The 19,097-nt window shown below is 42.5% G+C and overlaps 1 protein-coding gene across 6 annotated transcripts in view; it reads left to right on the forward strand.

The window, feature by feature from the left end:
• Positions 1–19,097, forward strand: part of TJP2 (tight junction protein 2) — a 121,425-nt gene that overhangs the window by 76,248 nt on the left and 26,080 nt on the right. For all 6 annotated transcript variants that reach the window (XM_047698783.1, XM_047698784.1, XM_047698779.1 and 3 more), the window contains 4 exons: positions 9,978–10,031; positions 12,922–13,046; positions 14,399–14,501; positions 16,074–16,707. In XM_047698783.1, coding sequence (XP_047554739.1) covers positions 9,987–10,031; positions 12,922–13,046; positions 14,399–14,501; positions 16,074–16,707 — 907 coding nt within the window. In that variant the 5' untranslated portion in view covers positions 9,978–9,986. The remainder of the gene's footprint in view (positions 1–9,977; positions 10,032–12,921; positions 13,047–14,398; positions 14,502–16,073; positions 16,708–19,097) is intronic.

A 19,097-nucleotide genomic window follows, 5' to 3' on the forward strand; every position in this document is an offset into this window, starting at 1 on the left:
GAAAACTTTAATTCAGTCCTTTTGGGGTGGTAGTGGTAGGAATAGGGGTTTAATTCTCTTTCTGATCAATCTAATTTAAATTATTCCTGTGGGCAAGGGTGCCTTGGTGGCTCCATTAAGCATCTGCCTCTGGCTCAGGTCATGATCTCAGGAAGAGACCAACCTGGGCTCCCTGTTGAGCAGGGGGTCTGCTGCTCCCTTTGCCCCTACCCTCCCCCCCAACTTGGGTTCTAACTCCCTCCGTTCTCTCTCATTCTCCCAAATCAATAAATAAAAAAATCTTAAAAAAAAATTACTCCTATGGGCAACATAGGAATACATAGATAATATAATCTCATTATGGAGGAATAGTGAATTTCAAAAAGCCAGGTTCATTCTACTTGGGAAACATTTAAAAAATAAAGTTTTGTTTAATTTGGCTGAATGATAACAAATTTTAAATCCAAAACTTTAAAAAGAGAATTTGCTGTTTTTATTTTAAAAATAAAAATTTATTCTTGGGACGCCTGAGTGGCTCAGTGCGTTAAGTGTCTGCCTTTGACTCAGGTCACAATCCCAGGGTCCTGGGATCAAATCCCACATCAGGCTCCTTGCTCAGTGGGGAGCCTACTTCTTCCTCTACCTGCAGCTCCGTCTGCTTGTGCTTTCTCTCCCTCTCTTTCTCAAATAAATAAAAATCTTTAAAAAAAAAGTATTCTAAAAGTAATGTGCTCTTATAAAAATATCCTCTGCCATATGACAGCTCCTGGGGAAACTTAACATTTTTTTGGTATTGTTCCTACCTCTTTCCTATCTGCTTATACAAGGTTTATACCAATTTATCTTCCACCCCTTCCACCAAGAACAGACAGACCTAAAAATACAAAACCAACTAGCTCTTTCTCTCTTTAATTGAAAACAGAGTATTCATGACAAAGAGTTTAAAAAAATTGGTGGAAGTTGAATATTTTCAGTGCCTGTGCATTTCACTGTGTTGATTCACTTAACCCAAATATCACTCCCTTTTTGGACATTGTGCTCCCTCCTGCTCCACAGTATTGCCCAGTCCTAGGGGTGATTGTCATGGTATTGGTTAGTTCTTTCCTGATGATTTTTAGATAAGTCTTTTGGAGAGGGTGCTCTATGATGTTTTTTCTTTCTTTTTTTTTTTTTTAAGATTATATCTATTTATTGGACAGACAGAGATCACAAGTAGGCAGAGAGGCAGGCAGAGAGGGGGTGGGGAAGCAGGCTCCCCACTGAGCAGAGAGCCTGATGTGGGGCTCGATCCCAGGACCCCGAGATCATGACCCGAGCAGAAAGCAGAGACTTAACCCACTGAGCCACTCAGGCGCCCCTCTATGATGTTTTTTCTTAACATGTAGGGATATAGCTATATTCAGAGAAGAGATGGCATCTGTATTTATTTTACCCCAACTTCCAGATTAATTCACTTTGTTGAAATTTGCCAGCTTTAAGGTAGCGTCAGGCACTGAGAAGATGAATTTGGGGAGCATGCCTGCTAGTAAAGTTCATTTCTAGTTGGTAGGTGACTGATTAAGGCCACGGTGAAATCTGAAGGTGTCGGGGAGTTGAGGTGTTCTGTGGAAATGGATGGAGATGATCAGTTTTGATCAACTAGGTTTCTGCTTCCTATTTCCTTTTAAGGAAACTTTTTTTTTTTAATAAAAAACTTTAATCCCAGAAAACTTGTGTTATACTGGCACATGTTAGACAGAGACCAGAGCATTCCAGAGGGACAGTGATGAAGCACTCCTAGAACACCAGATCACAAAGGCCGAGTTCCCAGCCTCACCACTTCAGGAGTGCTGTCCCAGAAGCAGGGTGCCACCAACTGTAATAGAAAATTTTCCTTTAGGGGGCCTCAGTTAGTTAAGTGTCTTCAGCTCAGGTCAGGATCCCGGGGTCCTGGGATCCAGCTGCCTTGGGCTCCCTGCTCAGCGGGGAGTCTGCTTCTTCTTCTGCCCTTCATCCTGCTTGTGCTCTCATTCTCACTCTTGCTCTCTCTCAAATAAATAAAATCTTAAAAAAAAAAAAAAAGGAAAAGAAAATTTCCTTTAGGAAAACTTGCTAGTAGAAATCTGTGTCTTGTGAGGATGCGGAGAAAAGGGAACCCTCCTACACTGTTGGTAGGAATGCAAGCTGGTGCAGCCGCTCTGGAAAACAACATGGAGGTTCCTCAAAAAGTTGAAAATAGAGCTACCCTATGACCCAGCAATTGCACTACTGGGTATTTACCCTAAAGATACACACGTAGTGATCCGAAGGGGCACATGCACCCAAATGTTTATAGCAGCAATGTCCACAATAGCCAAACTTTGGAAAGAACCTAGATGTCTATCAACAGAGGAATGGATAAAGAAGATGTGGGGTGTGTGTGTGTGTGTGTGTGTGTGTGTGTGTGTGTGTGTGTAATGGAATACTATGCAGCCATCAAAAGAACTGAAATCATGCCATGTGTGACAATGTGGATGGAACTAGAAGGTATTATGCTGAGCAAAATAAGTCAATCAGAGAAAGACAATTATCATATGATCTCCCTGATATGAGGAAGTTGAGAGGCAACATGGGGGTTTTGGGGGGTAGGAAAGGAATAATGAAACAAGATGGGATTGGCAGGGAGACAAACCATAAGAGACTCTTAATCTCACAAAACAAACTGAAGGTTGCTGGGAAAAGGGGGCTAGGGAAAGGGTGATTGGATTATGGACATTGGGGAGGGTATGTGCAATGGTGAGTGCTGTGAAGTGTGTAAACCTGGCGATTCACAGACCTGTACTGCTGGGGCTAATAATACATTATATGTTAATTAAAAAATTAAAACTTATAAAAAAAAGAAATTGTGTCTTAATCGTATTAACAGCTGTAATGGACAGTGTATCCACTTGGTTTATGAGAAGGAAACCTTTCTGAGTGCCTCCTCTGCACTAACCACTGTACTAGGAGTGAGTGAGATATAAAAATCTTATCTGAAAATCCACTTTCATTTTCTTCCAGTTGACAGTGGTCTTGGTGAACAAACTTAAATAATTGGAGGAGATTTACCTAATTTAGATAATCTTTTTTGAATGTTTGCCTGTTTCACTGTGTTGATGTGCCTTCACTTAATCTAAACATCACCCCTTTTGGGATGCTGCTCCCACCCACCCCATCCCTGTCCCATAGCAGCTGGTCTCAGGTGTCCTGTGGCATATATTCTAGTTCTCTCCTGTTCCTCGGACAATTTGTATTTTCTTTTTAACCCTAGAGGTGATTTTTTTATTCTAGTTTTTAATCTAAGAATTCTGATCTCTTGGAGCCAGATGGTATTAGCCATGGAAATGTCCTAAAAGTGAATGCATAGTGAGAGGGTGAGCTAAAGGAGATTACTTCCTCTCACTTTGAGTCATCAGTTATAGCTACTCAAGAGTAGGCTGGTTTACCTTCTGTACAAACAAAATTGCTTTTTTCTAACTCCCCTTTGCTAAAGGGAACAAATGATGGGCTCCCATAGATCAGTTGATAGAATTGCCTTTTATGTTATGCTGTGTTCTCCCCATTTCAGAGAGTTTCTTAACCAGGGAAAAAGAAGCACTGCATCTGGACATTTTCAGTTCTTTTCTCTCTCATATTAGTATCAGTGCAGGAATGGCAGATTTTTTTTTTTTTAAAGATTTTATTTATTTATTTGACAGAGAGATCACAAGCAGGCAGAGAGGCAGGCAGAGAGGAGGAAGCAGGCCCCCTGCTGAGCAGAGAGCCCGATGCGGGGCTCGATCCCAGGACTCTGAGATCATGACCTGAGCCAAAGGCAGCGGCTTAACCCACTGAGCCACCCAGGCGCCCCAGGAATGGCAGATTTTATTGAGAAAAAAAATTTAGTATGAAACAACTAGTTTTTCTTAAATTATTTTCATTTATATATAAATATAGTAAGGCCTTTTATTTATATAATTATATTTCTTTGTGTCCTTATGTTTCAGAAAATTTTTTTTAAAAGATTTTATTTATTTATTTGACAGACAGAGATCACAAGGAGGCAGAGAGGCAGGCAGAGAGAGAGAGAGGAGGAAGCAGGCCCCCTGCTGAGCAGAGAGTCCCATGTGGGCCTCGATCCCAGGATCCTGGGACCATGACCTGAGCCGAAGGCAGAGGCTTTAATCCACTGAGCCACCAGGCGCCCCTAGAAATTCTTTATTAAAAAACATAGCTGGGGATACCTGGGTGGCTTAGTCAGTTAAGCGTCTGACTTGATTTTGGCTCAGGTCATGGTATCAGGGTCATGGGGTTGAGCCTGGCCTTGGGCTTCAGATTGGGCATGGAGCCTGCTTATGGTTCTTCTCACTCACCTTCTCTCTGTTCCCACCCCTACCTGTTCACTCACACTCACACTCTTTCTCGAAAAAAAATAAAAATAAGTAAACACAGCTGGACCTTCTTGTTTTTAATCCATCCTGACAGCCTGCCTATATTTATTGTGATTACTTTTCTATACTCTTCTATATTCTAGTTTATGTTTTATATTTATGCTGTTTTTTCCAGATTTCCCCTTTTGCCTTTTATGGATTGACTTTTTTGTTGTTTAATTTTTCCCTCTGCTATGTTGGAAGTTATGTACTTACTATAAGTATTCCTGAACTGGTTACCCCAGAAAACTTAACAAGTAGATTTAACTCAGTGAAGTTCAAAATTAATCATCAGTTTAACTCTGCTCCTGAATAAAACATTTAGAGTAATCTAATTATGTTAAAGTCTTCTGGATTTACATGCAGTGTTGCCCACTGCTTTGGTTCCATCTTGTTTAACTCTAAAAAACGGCACAATATTATTACAGTTGCATATAGCCGGGGGTTCAGGTTCACTTACATTCCTTCTTGCATCCTGGGCCTTACTTCTGGAGTTATGGTCCTTTTTTCCCAACTATTCTTCAGAAATTGTTTTATTGCTGATCTAGAGTAATAATCTCTCCCAGTTTTTATTTTTTAAAAAATGTCTTCCTGCCCTTTAAACAACATGTATTGTTTTTAAAATATTATTCTGTTGACTTTGGGCTTCCATCATTGCTGTTTAGAAGTCCACTGTTAGGGGCGCCTGGGTGGCTCAGTGGGTTAAGCCGCTGCCTTCGGCTCAGGTCATGATCTCAGAGTCCTGGGATCGAGTCCCGCATCGGGCTCTCTGCTCAGCAGGGAGCCTGCTTCCTCCTGTCTCTCTGCCTGCCTCTCTGCCTGCTTGTGATCTCTCTCTGTCAAATAAATAAATAAAATCTTAAAAAAAAAAAAAAAAAAAAAAAAAAAAAAAAAAAAAAGAAGTCCACTGTTAGGGGTGCCTGGGTGGCTCAGTTGGTTAAGCGTCTGCCTTTCACTCAGGTCATGATCCCAGGGTCCTAGGATAGCCCGCTGTGGGCTCCCTGCTCAGCTGGGAGTTTCCTTCTCCCTTTGCCCATCCCCATCCTTGTGCGCACGAGCTCTCTCTCTCTTAAATAAATAAATAAAATCTTTTTTAAAAAGTCAGCTGTTATTCTAATTGTTTTTTTATAGGTAATCTCTCCTGTCTAGGTGTTCTTAAGTCTTTACATTTTTTTCTGCTTTGGGATTATCATGTATTTAAAAGGGTTTTTCTCCCCATCTCTCCCCATTTACCCTGCCTGTGATGTCTTAGGCTTCTTGAACCTGAAAAATCTTCAATTCTGGAAGAGCCATTATCTCTTTGAGTATATTTCTCCCGTACCCTTTCACATCTCCTTCAGGAAATCTAACTAGACACATTGTAAGACTTCCTTGATCTTAACTTTTCTTTAGGATATCACACTTTTTAAATACTTTTTGCTGTGTTCTGGGTAATTTCTTTCTTTTTTTTTTTTTTTTAAAGGTTTTTTTTTTTTTTTAAAAGATATTTATTTATTTATTTATTTGACAGAGAGAGATCACAAGTAGGCAGAGAGGCAGGCAGAGAGAGAGAGAGGAAGGGAAGCAGGCTCCCCGCCGAGCAGAGAGCCCGATGCGGGACTCGATCCCAGGACCCCGAGATCATGACCCGAGCCGAAGGCAGTGACTTAACCCACTGAGCCACCCAGGCGCCCATGGGTAATTTCTTCATACCTGTCTTCCATTTATTGTCTTCACCAGTGTGTAGTATGTGGTTCACTCCATTCTTTACCCCATTTCAATTACATATTTTTATTTCTTTTTTTTTTTTTTAAGATTTTATTTATTTATTTGACAGAGAGAGAGATCACAAGTAGGCAGAGAGGCAGTCAGAGAGAGAGGAGGAAGCAGGCTCCCTGCCGAGCAGAGAGCCCAATGCGGGTCTTGATCCCAGGACCCTGGGACCATGACCTGAGCTGAAGGCAGAGCTTTAACCCCCTGAGCCACCCAGGCACCCTACATATTTTTATTTCTAAAGTTTTGTTTGCTTTTTCCATCCCAGATGTGCTTGATCATTTTTGATGTTTTTCTTTACACTTCCACTTTCCCCTTTTAATTTCTTTTTAAATAATTTTTTTTAAAATTCAATTTTTAAATTTAAATTCAGTTAATTAACATATAATGTATTATTAGTTTCAGAGGTAGAGGTCAGTGATTCATCAGTCTTAAAACCTAGTGTTTATATCACATGCCCTTCTTAATGTCCATCACCCAGTTACCTCTTTTCCACTGTCCCTTCCCGTCACAACCTTCATTTTGTTTCCTATGGTTAAGAGTCTCGTATGGTTTATTTCCCTCTCTGATTTTGTCTTGTTTTATTTTTTATTCCCTTCCCCTATATTCATCTGTTCTGTTTCTTAAATTTCACATATCAGTGAAATCATATGGTAACTGTCTTTCTCTGATTGACTTATTTCCTTTAGCATTACACCCTCTAGTTCATCCACATTGGTGCAAATGGCAATTTTTCATTTTTTGATGACTGGGTAATATTCCATTTTGTGTGTGTGTGTGTGTGTGTGTGTGTGTGTGTGTGTAACCACCTCTTCTTTATACATTCATCTTTCGATGGACATCTCTGTTCTTTCTACAGTTTGGCTATTGTGGATTTTGCTGCTATAAACATTAGGGTGCAGATGCCCCTTTGGATCACAACATTTATATCTTTGGAATAAATGTCTAGTAATGTAATTGCTGGGTCGCAGGGTAGCTCTATTTTCAACTCTCTGAGGAACATCCATACTGTTTTCCAGAGTGGCTGCACCAGCTTGCATTCCTGCCAACAGTGTAAGAGGGTTCCCCTTTCTCCACATCCTCACTGACATTTGTCATTTCCTGACTTGTTAATTTTAGCCATTCTGACTGGTGTGAGGTCATATGTGATTTTGGTTTTGATCTGTTTTTCCCCGATGCTGAGTGATGTTGAACATTTTTTCATGTGTCTCTTGGCCATTTGTACATCTTTTTTGGAGAAATGTCTTCTACCCATTTCTTGGTTAGATTACTTGTTCTTTGGGTATTGAGTTTGAGAAGTTCTTTGTAGCTTTTTGGATAGTAGCCCTTTATCTGATAAGACATTTGCAAAGATCTTCTCCCATTCTGTTCGTTGTCTTTTGGTCTTTTGGTTTTGTCCACTGTTTCCTTTGCTGTGCAGAAGCTTTTTATCTTGATGAAGTCCCAATAGTTTATTTTTTGCCTTTGTTTCCTTTGCCTTTGGAGATGTGTCTAGCAAGAAGTTTCTGTAGCCGAGGTCACAGAGATTGCTGCCTGTGTTCTCCTCTGGGATTTTGATGGATTCCTGTCTTGAATTTAGGTTTTTTCATCCATTTTGAGTCTATTTTTGTGTATGGTGTAAGGAAATGGCCCAGTTTCATTCTTCTGCATGTGGCTGTCCAGTTTTCCCAACACCATTTGTTGAAGAGACTGTCTTTTTTCTATTGGGTATTCTTTCCTGCTTTGTCGATGGTTAGTTGACCATAGAAAGAGTTGAGGGTGCACTTCTGGGTTCTCTATTCTGTTTCATTGATTTATGTGTCTAAACAATTTTTTTAAAAAGATTTTATTTAATTGAGAGAGAGAGAGAGAGAGGCAGACTTCCTGCAGAGCAGAGAGCCCAATGCAGGGCTGAATCCCAGGACTCCAAGATCATGACCTGAGCCAAAGGCAGATACTTAACTGACTAAGCCACCCAGACACCCTGTCTCCTTTTAATTTCTTATGATAACTTCATATTGTACCTACATCTCTGAGTCTGTGACTGATCTTTCCAATATTTACAGTCTTTGACTCTGCAGTTTTTTCTTTTAGCTGTCACTCACGGTAACTTGTTATGTGTGTATGCATTCAGATTGTGAACTCATGGTTCTCAGATACTTACCTGGGGGATTCTCTGAAACCTATGTTTTGGTATGTTCCTTGGAGAGAATTTGCATTTGCCTCTGTGTACCTGTATGGCACTATCATGCAAAACCACTTTGAGTGTGTTCTGAGGAGGTATGCCACATTTGTATTAAGAATTGTAGTCCTGGTATGCCTGGGTGGCTCGGTCGGTTAAGTGGCTGCCTTTGCCTCAGGTCATGATCCCAGCGTTCTGGGATCAAGTCCCACATTGGGCTCCTTGCTCTGCAGGGAGCCTGCTTCTCCCTCTGCCTCTGCCTGCCACTCTGCCTGCCTGTACTCTCTATCTCTCTGACAAATAAATAAAATCTTAAAAAAAAAAGTTATAGTCCTAAACTTGTTTGAGTACAGGTGTGTTGATAGGAATTCTCTAGGGAGATATTTTTAGTTATTTCCACTCTGCTCAGAGTCAAGGATGAGTAAGGCATGGGTCCCTGCCATCTGCATGAGCCTAATGATATTTTTTCCCCTACTGGATCCAGTCCGATCTAATCTCCACCCTCTTTGGATCCTACATTTAATCTCTCTTCCTGGCCTCTGTTTAAATGCCTGTTTCAGTGCTGGTTTATCTCTCTGGCTTTGAGCTTTCTTGGTATTTCTACTTTAGGATTTCTGTTCAAAGTTAGCCTGCATTTAACCGAATATTATTAGTATTTTTCAACTGATAGCTACCATTTTCAGGCTTTCCTGGACATCTGTTTTGGAATATTCAGAAACCGAAGCCTCCATCAATTTATGCAGGCATTTTCATCTTTCACGTCCAGCAGTATTGATGGATAAGAGGTTACCCAATTGGGCACTCTTTGAGAAGGCTAGGGATTCCTTTAGACATAAAAATGTGTAAAATTTGCCTAAGAGATCACCCTTGACAGGAAGGGAGGGAACAGTGGTTAAAAAAATAAAATAAAATAAAATAAAATAAAAATAACTGTTTGACTCTTGGTTTTGGCTCAGATCATGATCTCAGGGTTGTAAGATCCAGCTTGGGCTCTGCACTCAGTTGAGTCGGCTTCAGATTCTCTCTCCCTCTCCCTTTGCTCATCCCTCCCCACCTCTTGTATATGTGCTCTCTCTCTCAAATAACTAAATAAATAAATCTTTAAAAATACATATATGTTTGAAACTCTAGATTTCAGGGTGCCTGGGTAGTGTAGTGGGTTAAGTGTCCAATTGATGATTTCAGCTCAGATCATGATCTCAGGGTCATGAGATTGAGCCCCGAGTTGGGTTTTGCACTCAGTAGAGTCTCCTTGGGATTCTCTCTTCCTCTCCCTTTCTCCCCTTTCCTCTGCCTGTCCCCCTGCCTCTGTATGCTGGCTCTCTCCCTCAAGTAAATAAATATGTCTTTAAAAAAAAAAAAAGAAACTCTAGATTTCTTTTTTTTTTTTGAGCGATTTTATAATGATTGTTTTGGAGTGGTGATAGTAAAAAGCTCAACACTTAATATTTATGTATCTCTTATTATGTATTTCACCAATTTTCCAGTATTATTAATACTGCCATTTGACTGAAGGAGTGTGAAAATAGGTAATACGGTGTTCCTAAAAATTACCACGTCTTTTTGGTTTGTGGAATGTAGGAACTGGACTTTATATTGAGACATTCTCATTTCTAGCTTATTTTTAGCATTGAAATGTTTGTGGTTTTAATCAAATTGGTCTTACTGTTTTAAAACAGGCTCCAGGCATGGAAGAACTGATATGGGAACAGTACACGGTGACCCTACAAAAGGTGGGTGCTGTACAGTACATGCTACAGTTGTGTCCTTGAGTTCGTAGGTCATGGATCTTACTCATTTTTGCCCGAACATAGTTTTTCCCCCTTAAGGTGGATGATGCATTGTAGCTGGCAGTAATTACTACATTATCAAAAAGATTTGCACGTTACGATTTTTTGGTTAAGGTCTGTGTACTAGAAAATCATAGAGGTTGTTTAGTGCATTCACTTATCTCCAGACAAAACAGGTTATGGAAAAAAGAGAGAAAAGGTGGGGAGAAATGGAAATAACCTGTACTGCTTAAGGATGTTGAGGTAGCTTCTACAACTTTTATAACTTTTATTTAAAGATTTTTATTCATTTATTTGACAGAGAGTACACACAAGGAGGGGGGATAGCAGGCAGAGGGAGAGGGAAAAGATCCCCGCTGAGCAGAGAGCCCAAAGCAGGACTCAATCCCAGGACCTTGGGATCATGACCTGAGCCGGAGGCAAACGCTTCACTGAGTGAGCCACCCAGGTGCCCCAATTTTTTTTTTTTTAAGTTACTCATTTGACTCATTTGAGAGAGAGACAGGGAGAGGGGGAGAGCACATACACAAGCATGGGTTGGAGCAGGGAGAGGGAGAGGGAGAAGCAGATCCCACTAAGCAGGGAGCCTGACACAGTTCCATCCCAGGACTCCAGGATCATGACCTGAGCTGAAGGCAGGTGCTTAACAATCTGAGCCACCCAGGTGCTCCAGGTACCCCAACTTTTATCATTGTAATTGTAACACATGAAGTCCAAACTGAATTTTGGCACATTGGTTTAGCAGTCAGGAGACATGGGTTGTCTGTTCCTTGCCCAACTCATGATCATATTAAGAGGTGCTGACTTAATCAGATTAAAAAAAAAATCCTCCCCTCTTGCCCATGGGATTGAAAGTAGTAGTATCAGAAATAAATGTATTTCGGGGCGCCTGGGTGGCTCAGTGGGTTGAAGCCTCTGCTTTCGGCTCAGGTCATGATCCCAGGGTCCTGGGATCGAGCCCCACATCGGGCTCTCTGCTCAGCAGGGAGCCTGCTTTCCTTCCTCTCTCTCTGCCTGCCTCTCTGCCTACTTGTGATCTCTGTCTGTCAAATAAATTAAAAAAAAAAAATAAAAAAAAAATAAATGTATTTCACTTAATTATGAGTTATTTCACAGCTACTGCTCCTCTTGAGTAAATGAGGTCATACAAACAGCTTTTGTACATGGAGTCCAGCACACAGTGGTTGCTTAATAAATGTTGGCTCTGTTCCTTTTTAAATTCTTCTGACAGCAGTCTGAGGTAGGCACGATAGGTGTTAGTCCCACTCGAAACAAGCACAGCCACCGAGAGTTGGTGTGGGATCTGTGTGCACCTGGGCTGACCTGACCAGTCCTGAGGTCTTCCTCCATCATCTGCCCTGGTCAGCATCCCTGTGACTTTTGTGGGCTCTGCTGGGATTTTAGTACTCCTCTGAATCCCTCCAGGCTCTGGACTGTAAGTCCCTAGAGGGACTGTAAGTTCCTCAGAGGGAGAGTTTTCCTTAGAACTGTGAACTTTTCAAACCCTGACTTTGGTTGAAAAGTTAGTTCCTGTATACATGAATTAAATTAATCCTGGTAGAAAAAAACCCAGATCAGTGCTTAGGTGCCCAGACTTTTGGAGCAGTGACATAACACCATTTCTCCTGGTTTCCCCCCTTGAGTTTTACTTTTTAACCTTAGTCCTCTTCTGACTCTTCTCTGCACCCTGCCACCAGCATTTCACATGCCCCTTTCAGGGGTGAAGGTGAGAATCATTTTAGGTCTAGTATAGGGATGGAGCTACCTCTGTATAAAACAGCTACCCCGGTGCTGGTGCTACCCCATCCAAAGCCACGTAATTAAGGGACAATCGGCTAGCCTGTTTGGTATTGCTAATTGTTTGTCTCTAGTTGGCACAGTGGGTCCCATGTGGGAAATCTTCCATGGCGGGGGTGGGGGTGGGAAGACATGACTTTGTTTTATTCTCTGAGTACATGTCTATATAAGCAACCTTGATTTATAATTATAATCACATTTAGCCATATCATCTGGATGAAACCTAGGGAGCTTAGCTTTATTAAAGGTTTTATTTTTAAGTAATCCCTACACCCAACCTGGAGTTCGAACTCACAGCCCCAAGTTTAAGAGTCAGATGTTCCACTGACTGAGCCAGCCAAGTACCCAGGGAGCTTAGCTTTTTTAAACACTGAAATGGGTTAGGGTTATGTATTAAGTGGGTTCTCTGTTCTCCATTTCTAGACCAATCATGATGTAATTCATCTAGACTTTCTGTCTTCTACTCATGCAGGAAGGAGTTTAATGCTTTGCTCTCTCAGAAGGCCTTAAAACCAAGTTTATCTTCAGAATTTACTTTATCCTTAAAATCTGTTTACTTTTTTTGGTCATCCTATGTTAAAATGAAACCACAGTTCACCTAACTTGAAAGTTAAAGGTATACTTTAAAAATGGGGTTTTAGCACGGGTACAGGTGTGACCGAAGCTGCCCCAGCTCAGGCCGGGATATGAGAACAGTATGACTGGTGATTTGAAAAGCACATCCTGATGTGGACAGAAGATGTTATTTCCCATCCCCTGGCAGCTTCTACTGATAACTCCAGTCTGTACTATCCATCTTTTATGGCTTTTTGCAAGACTATTTCTTTTAGATAAGGAATTTCCCTTTCTAAACCTGTCAGCCAACCATGATGGTGCTTTATTTCGTTTCTCATTAGTTTCTGTAAGCCTCTGTTCCTGTGCTGTCTCTGGTTATTGGTCTGACCTTTCTTTTATTGAGTGCTTATATTAAATCCTAAAAGCCACTTATGGAAGAAGGATTTTTTAAAAAAATTTTTCTTTTAACTCCAATGAACAGGATTCCAAAAGAGGATTTGGAATTGCAGTGTCTGGAGGCAGAGACAACCCCCACTTTGAAAATGGAGAAACGTCAATCGTCATTTCAGACGTGCTCCCCGGTGGGCCCGCTGATGGGCTGCTTCAGTGAGTGTCCTTGTGTTCCAGCCACAGCCCCTGCCGGCCCCGATGGTTGGGTCTAGACAGGGTGCTTGGCTGGAGGTGGGATGGAGGGGGAGGCGGTGGTGGCATGCACTTAAAAAAAAGGAGCTTTTACATAAATTGAAAAGTTTTAGGAGAGGGGGGCAGGGGAATGGGGTAATGGGGTGATGGACATTAAGGAGGGCATGTAATATAGTAAGCACAGGGTATTATGTAAGACTGGTGAACTGCTGAACTCTCTACCTTTGAAACTAATAATACACTACATGCTAATTAACTGAATTTATATTTAAAAAATCATTAAAAGAAAAAAAGAAAAGTTTTAAAGCAAGAATTGATACTGGAACACACCGTGTTTTAACTATCCCTGAACCTTTGGAAATATCCAAACTTTGGAGGGAGGAGAGCAGTCATTTACACGGGGAAATGGTTATAATTAACCCAGCTGTCATTCCTAGGCTTAGGAGTCATTTCTGAATCTGAAGTACAAAATCAGCATGCTTTCCCCCCTACCCCCATCACTTTGTATTTATTTCTTATATTCATTCAGAATTCAATGAGGATACTTTGGCCTAATGATGATCTGATTTGTAAGAGGAATGTGGAAATTGGGAAGATTTAGTACATGCAAACACAGATTTTCCGATTTCCAGCCTTCTGGTCTGAACAGATTACACCATTTTAAAAGATGCATATCTGAATTCCCTCCAGATAATTTCTCAGGGCAGAAACTAAAATTAATTATATAACTGCCTTGGCTAGAGAGCTCAGAAGTTTAGGTTCTGTTGGCGTTTCATGTCTGTATGGTCATATCTAAGTCAGCAGTCTTTCATGCAGAGAGCAGTGTAGAATTAAAAAATAATTTTTGGGATGAGGTGAGCAGTTTTGAATGACCTCAAAATTTCTTTAATAATCAGAGGCCAACTCCTGATCTCTTCCCCTCCCCTGAAAAATACAGGTGGATATCAGCCTGCTTTGGGGGCTAACTGTAGACTTTCTGAAGCCCACCGTGCACCTTCGGTGGGGGAGGGCCTGGTGCAGAAGTTCCTTTTGTGCCTAGACCTTGCCACTGCTTGAGTGCCTCCTGGAGGAGCCCTTTGGTGGGGGTATTCCCTGCTGGTTTCCAGTAGACAGTGTCAAAAGTGGGCTGAGCTGCTCATGGGTTCCTTCCTGGGAAGGGCTCACACTGAGTTGACTGACTGAGCCTCAGGAGTCATCAGGCACTGAGTCCTTTAAGCGTTTGGAGTCAATTTGCTGCTTCTGTGTGTTCCTAAATAAGTGATTTACAGTGAATAGATGGGAGTTTTTCAGGTCTTGTTTTTATTTTTTGTTTGCAGAGAAAATGACAGGGTGGTCATGGTTAATGGCACCCCCATGGAGGATGTGCTCCATTCATTTGCTGTTCAGCAGCTGAGAAAAAGTGGGAAGATCGCTGCCATTGTAAGCCCTGGTTTGCTTTCAGCTTGCCTCAATAGCGTCCTGTTTTTATGCTCAGAGGAAAATTACCACTTGCTTGTAAGGGCTTGACAGAATTACATAATTTAGGGACTACTAATTTCTTGCTTTCTCTACTTTGGGGTGACGTTACGGATGAAGTAAAGATGTAAGTAAGCTCTCCCTGCCTTTTCCTCATCTTTTCCTAACTTTCAATGATTCTCTTTTTTTTTTTTTTTTTTTTTAAGATTTTATTTATTTATTTGTCATAGAGAGAGAAGCGAGAGTGAGCACAGGCAGACAGAGTGGCAGGCAGAGGCAGAGGGAGAAGCAGGCTCCCCGCCAAGCAAGGAGCCCGATGTGGGACTCGATCCCAGGACGCTGGGATCATGACCTGAGCCGAAGGCAGCTGCTTAACCAACTGAGCCACCCAGGCGTCCCTCAATGATTCTCTTATATCAGGAACCAGGTTAGACAATCCTAAGAGAATTAACTAGACTGAGAGAGAACATTTGTAAGACAGCGTTTATATAGAAAATATATTTTAGCTCAAAAACCCATTTGTAAAGGCCCAAACAAGAACTGTCCTGTGTTAATGAACTAGACTGTCCTAGGCGATAACTGGCAGTCTGTAGCATTCACTCATTTATTTGCTCACTCACTCAGCAAACACTGGATGAGAATCAGCTTTGAGCCAGATGCCTCCTGAGCCTGGAGCAAGGGGTGCTTACTCCAGCCAGGCAAATGGACACGTACAGCGAAAATTGAAATACAGTATGTTTAAAGGCAGTGCTGGGGGGAGGTACCGGGTGTGTGGTTATTTTTCTTTTCCCCCAATGATACATTATGAAATTTTCAAACAGAGAAGTTCAAAGATTAGTGTAATAAACACTATATCTTGTACAGTATTAATATTCTACCATCTTCACTCGATTTTTCTATGTATACAAATGCATATTTTTAGTGAACCATTTGAAAGAAAGTTGCAGACATGACAGTGTCAAGCCTACATACTTCAGTGCACATCTCCTAAATAAGAACATTCTTCTACATAACTAGAACACTATATCATCCTATCTAAGGAAATTAACAGTGACTTTAAAGTATCATCTAATATCCAGTCCAAATCCCAAGACATGTTTGATAAGATTTTTATTCCCCATCCAGAATCCAATCAGAGCTCATCACTGCACTGGGTCCTTATCTTTTCAGTGCCTTTTAATCTAGAAGGGTCCTTATTCCACCCCCCTACCCCCCCCCCCCCCAGACATTGACTTTTGGATGAATCTAGGCAGTTTTATCTAGAATGTCTCGATTTCTGGAGTTTTTAACTTAGGGATTTAAAGTTCCTTGATGCTATTGAGTATAGAAGCAGATTTTTGAAGGCACTGTATTTAGTTACACTCATTGTCTTATTCTCAGCTCTGTGAGGTATTTTTTCCCCCCAAGGAACCAGGGGCTTAGTGAGTCGAGGGGGACAGAGAGTTACTGAAAGGAGAACCAGACTGGGCTCTTAGCCACTGCATTCTCTGTATTTAATTGTCCTTGTCCTGCATCCCCACTGTGTTTGGGTGACAGGTGGTCAAGAGGCCCCGGAAGGTCCAGCTGGCCCCGCCCCAGGGCAGCCCACCCATCAATGAGGATGACCGTGCTTTTGAGGTGATGGACGAGTTTGACGGCAGAAGTGCCCGCAGCGGATACAGCGAGAGGAGCCGGCGCAGCAGCCACGGAGGGCGCAGCCGCAGCTGGGAGGACAGCCCGGAGAGGGGGCGTCCCCACGAGCGGGCGCGGAGCCGGGAGCGCGAGCGCAGCCGTGGCCGGAGCCTCGAGCGGGGTTTGGACGACGACGACTACAGGCGGGCCCGAGAGCGCAGCCGTGGCCGGAGCCTGGAGCGGGGTTTGGACCACGATGACTACGGGCGGGCCCGAGAGCGCAGCCTCGGCCGGAGCACTGACCGGGCCTATGACCAGTATGACCAGGCCTACGACCGGGGCTATGACCGCGGCTACGACCGCACCTACAGCCCAGAGGCAGAGTATGGCCGCAGGGCCCAGCCCGATGCCCGGTACTCGGCGCCTCGGAGCCGCAGCCGTGAGCACTTGCACTCCCGCAGCCCCAGCCCTGAGCTGAGGGGGCGGCCGGACCACGCAGGCCAGTCCGACTCGGACAGGCCCATCGGGGTCCTTCTGATGAAAAGCAAAGCAAATGAAGGTAGGCACGCTCGAGGAGGAAAAGCACTGTTACAACAGCTAACTCTTACGTGGCACTTACTGTGTGCCAAGCACTGACCCAAATGCGTTGCACCGATTGGTTCATTTCTTCCTTATGACCACCTCATGTGGGAGTTTCTTACATCTTCATTACGTAGACAAGGAAAGTGAGGCACAGAAACGTTCATTAACTTGCACAAAGCTATCAGTAATGGCAGAGCCAGGCTGCTGAAATGAACCTTTAAACTCCTAGGTCGGGGTTCTCAAAGCAGCTTAAGCACTGCCTTGCAGTAAATGCAGATTCTCAGGCCCCAGCTCTGCCCCAGAACCAGAAACCCTGGGGAGAGCCCTTGGAGTCTGTGTTAGCAAGCTCTCCTGGTGAGCCTGGTGTGGCTTAAGTGGTGAAACCATGGGAGTGGATAGGACTCTAGCTGATCTTGAGTTTTGGCCTATGCTGCATACATACTCTCTTAGTCCTCACCGGAACCCTGTGTGGAGGTAGGAGACTTCCTTCTGGTTGTGTACAGTGGGGAGGACCACAGGGCAGAGAGGTTTTGGCATGCCCACAGATGAGGTGGGCCCTAGCCCAGGCTGCCTGTCCCGCAATGCATTGCTGGGAGCACTTGCATACCTTCCATTTCATCCAAAATTCAGTAAAGCCCCATGTGGCAGCTAGAGAAGCCAGTGGTACCTGTAGTTTAGGTGACGATCTAAACTCCGAGATGGGAAGTGACTTGCTTGGATCTCAAAGCCAGTAGATACGTGGCAGAGCCAGAACTTGAATCCCGTCTCCTGGAAGTAGATGATCGGAAACACGAAGGTGAATGAACAGGGCTTTAGGGCCAGTGCAGAGGTGTTCCTTACATCACTTCTTGGTTCTGACTTTTTAAATTACTTGAAACCTATCTCTTATCTCCTTCTGTTCCCTAATTCTTCCAAGACAAAAAGAAGAGCACCCCAGAATGCAAAGGGAACTTCTTGCCCTTTAGGTTGGGAACTTGGATTTCAAATGGCTTGTCTGAGGAAAGAAAGGGAAAGGGTTTATTTTTTTAATTCTAGTGGAACACAAAGTCGAATTATAGAACTAGGTACCCATCACAATACCTGAAGAATAACACAGGGACGTGAGTAACAGGGTACGTAGAGACCAGTCCCAGAAGACAAAGGAGAAATAGAGACTGCACTATCAGTAAGTAATGTGCATCTTAGGAGGCTTAAGGATCTATAGAATCTTTATAACCACTGGTAATGACATACTAATTTATTAGCTCCCAGAAACTGTACAGTAGAAATAGCTCTGCTCCCAGACTAAAGGGTGGACTGTAGAGAAATTTTGGGAGTGACTTGACATGAGACCTCCTTCAGAGAGCCCCGATGCACATTCTATAGGACTTGTACCCCAGGTTTTTGAGTTAACCCAAGGCAATGCTTTTCAAACTTTCCTCTTCCCCTTTCTCCTCCTCGCCTTCTCCCCTTTCCCCTTCTTTCTCTTTTCCTCTCCTTCCACCATAGAAAGACCCACATTTTGCAACAATCATGGATGTACCTCCGTATCAAAAACTTGAACAAGCTTTTCATGGAACAGGACTTATTCTGTGTGATGCATTCTGAGAGCTTCCATTACATTAAATTTTTAAAATGCTGTTCATAACTTATTAAGTTGATTTTAAGACTCACTAATGAGTTGTAAACCACAATTTGAAAAGATCTTTACTGTTGTAGGTGATTGCCCAAGTCATGCCTGGTCTTAGTAATACTATCAAGGATAAAAGGGGCTTACGTACCTTTGTTGAGATAAAATTTTACTCCTCCTGGACCATTTTGTTATTTAAACTTGGAATTCACTGGGGGAATAAAGTTCCTTTTTTTTTTTTTTTAAGGTTTTTGCCACTGTTTGCTAGGATTGCACAGTAATTTAGCTATCACCGGCTAGGGCTGCACAAAAATTAATTTTTAAAGAAATCTAGCAGTAGGCAAGACTTAATTTGACTAAGAAAAATATGACCCATTTATATAGCCTGCTGTTACATTTCATGGGCACCAGACAGCTTTGCTGGTAAATGTCTTAGAAACTGCTCAAGTTTTTTTTTTCTCCATTTAAGAGATGCCCTCAAAATACACCAGTTAACAACCTATTTGCAACTATACAGTAAGACTGCAGCTTTTAAGAGGATAGAGGAATTGTTGAGCTTCCTTCCGACTCTTGGTTTTGGCTCAGGTCATGATTTCTCAGTCCTGGGATGGAGCCCTGTGTTGGGCTCTGTGCTTAGCGCAGAGTCTGCTTTAGATTTTCTTCCCCTCTCCTTCCTGCTCACTCTCTCTCTCAAATAAATAAATAAAAATAGAATCTTTAAATTATATTATTGCGGTGCCTGGGTGGCTCAGTCAGTG

This window comes from Lutra lutra, chromosome 13 (genome assembly GCF_902655055.1).
Source record: "Lutra lutra chromosome 13, mLutLut1.2, whole genome shotgun sequence".
NCBI classification, from domain to species: Eukaryota; Metazoa; Chordata; class Mammalia; order Carnivora; family Mustelidae; genus Lutra; species Lutra lutra.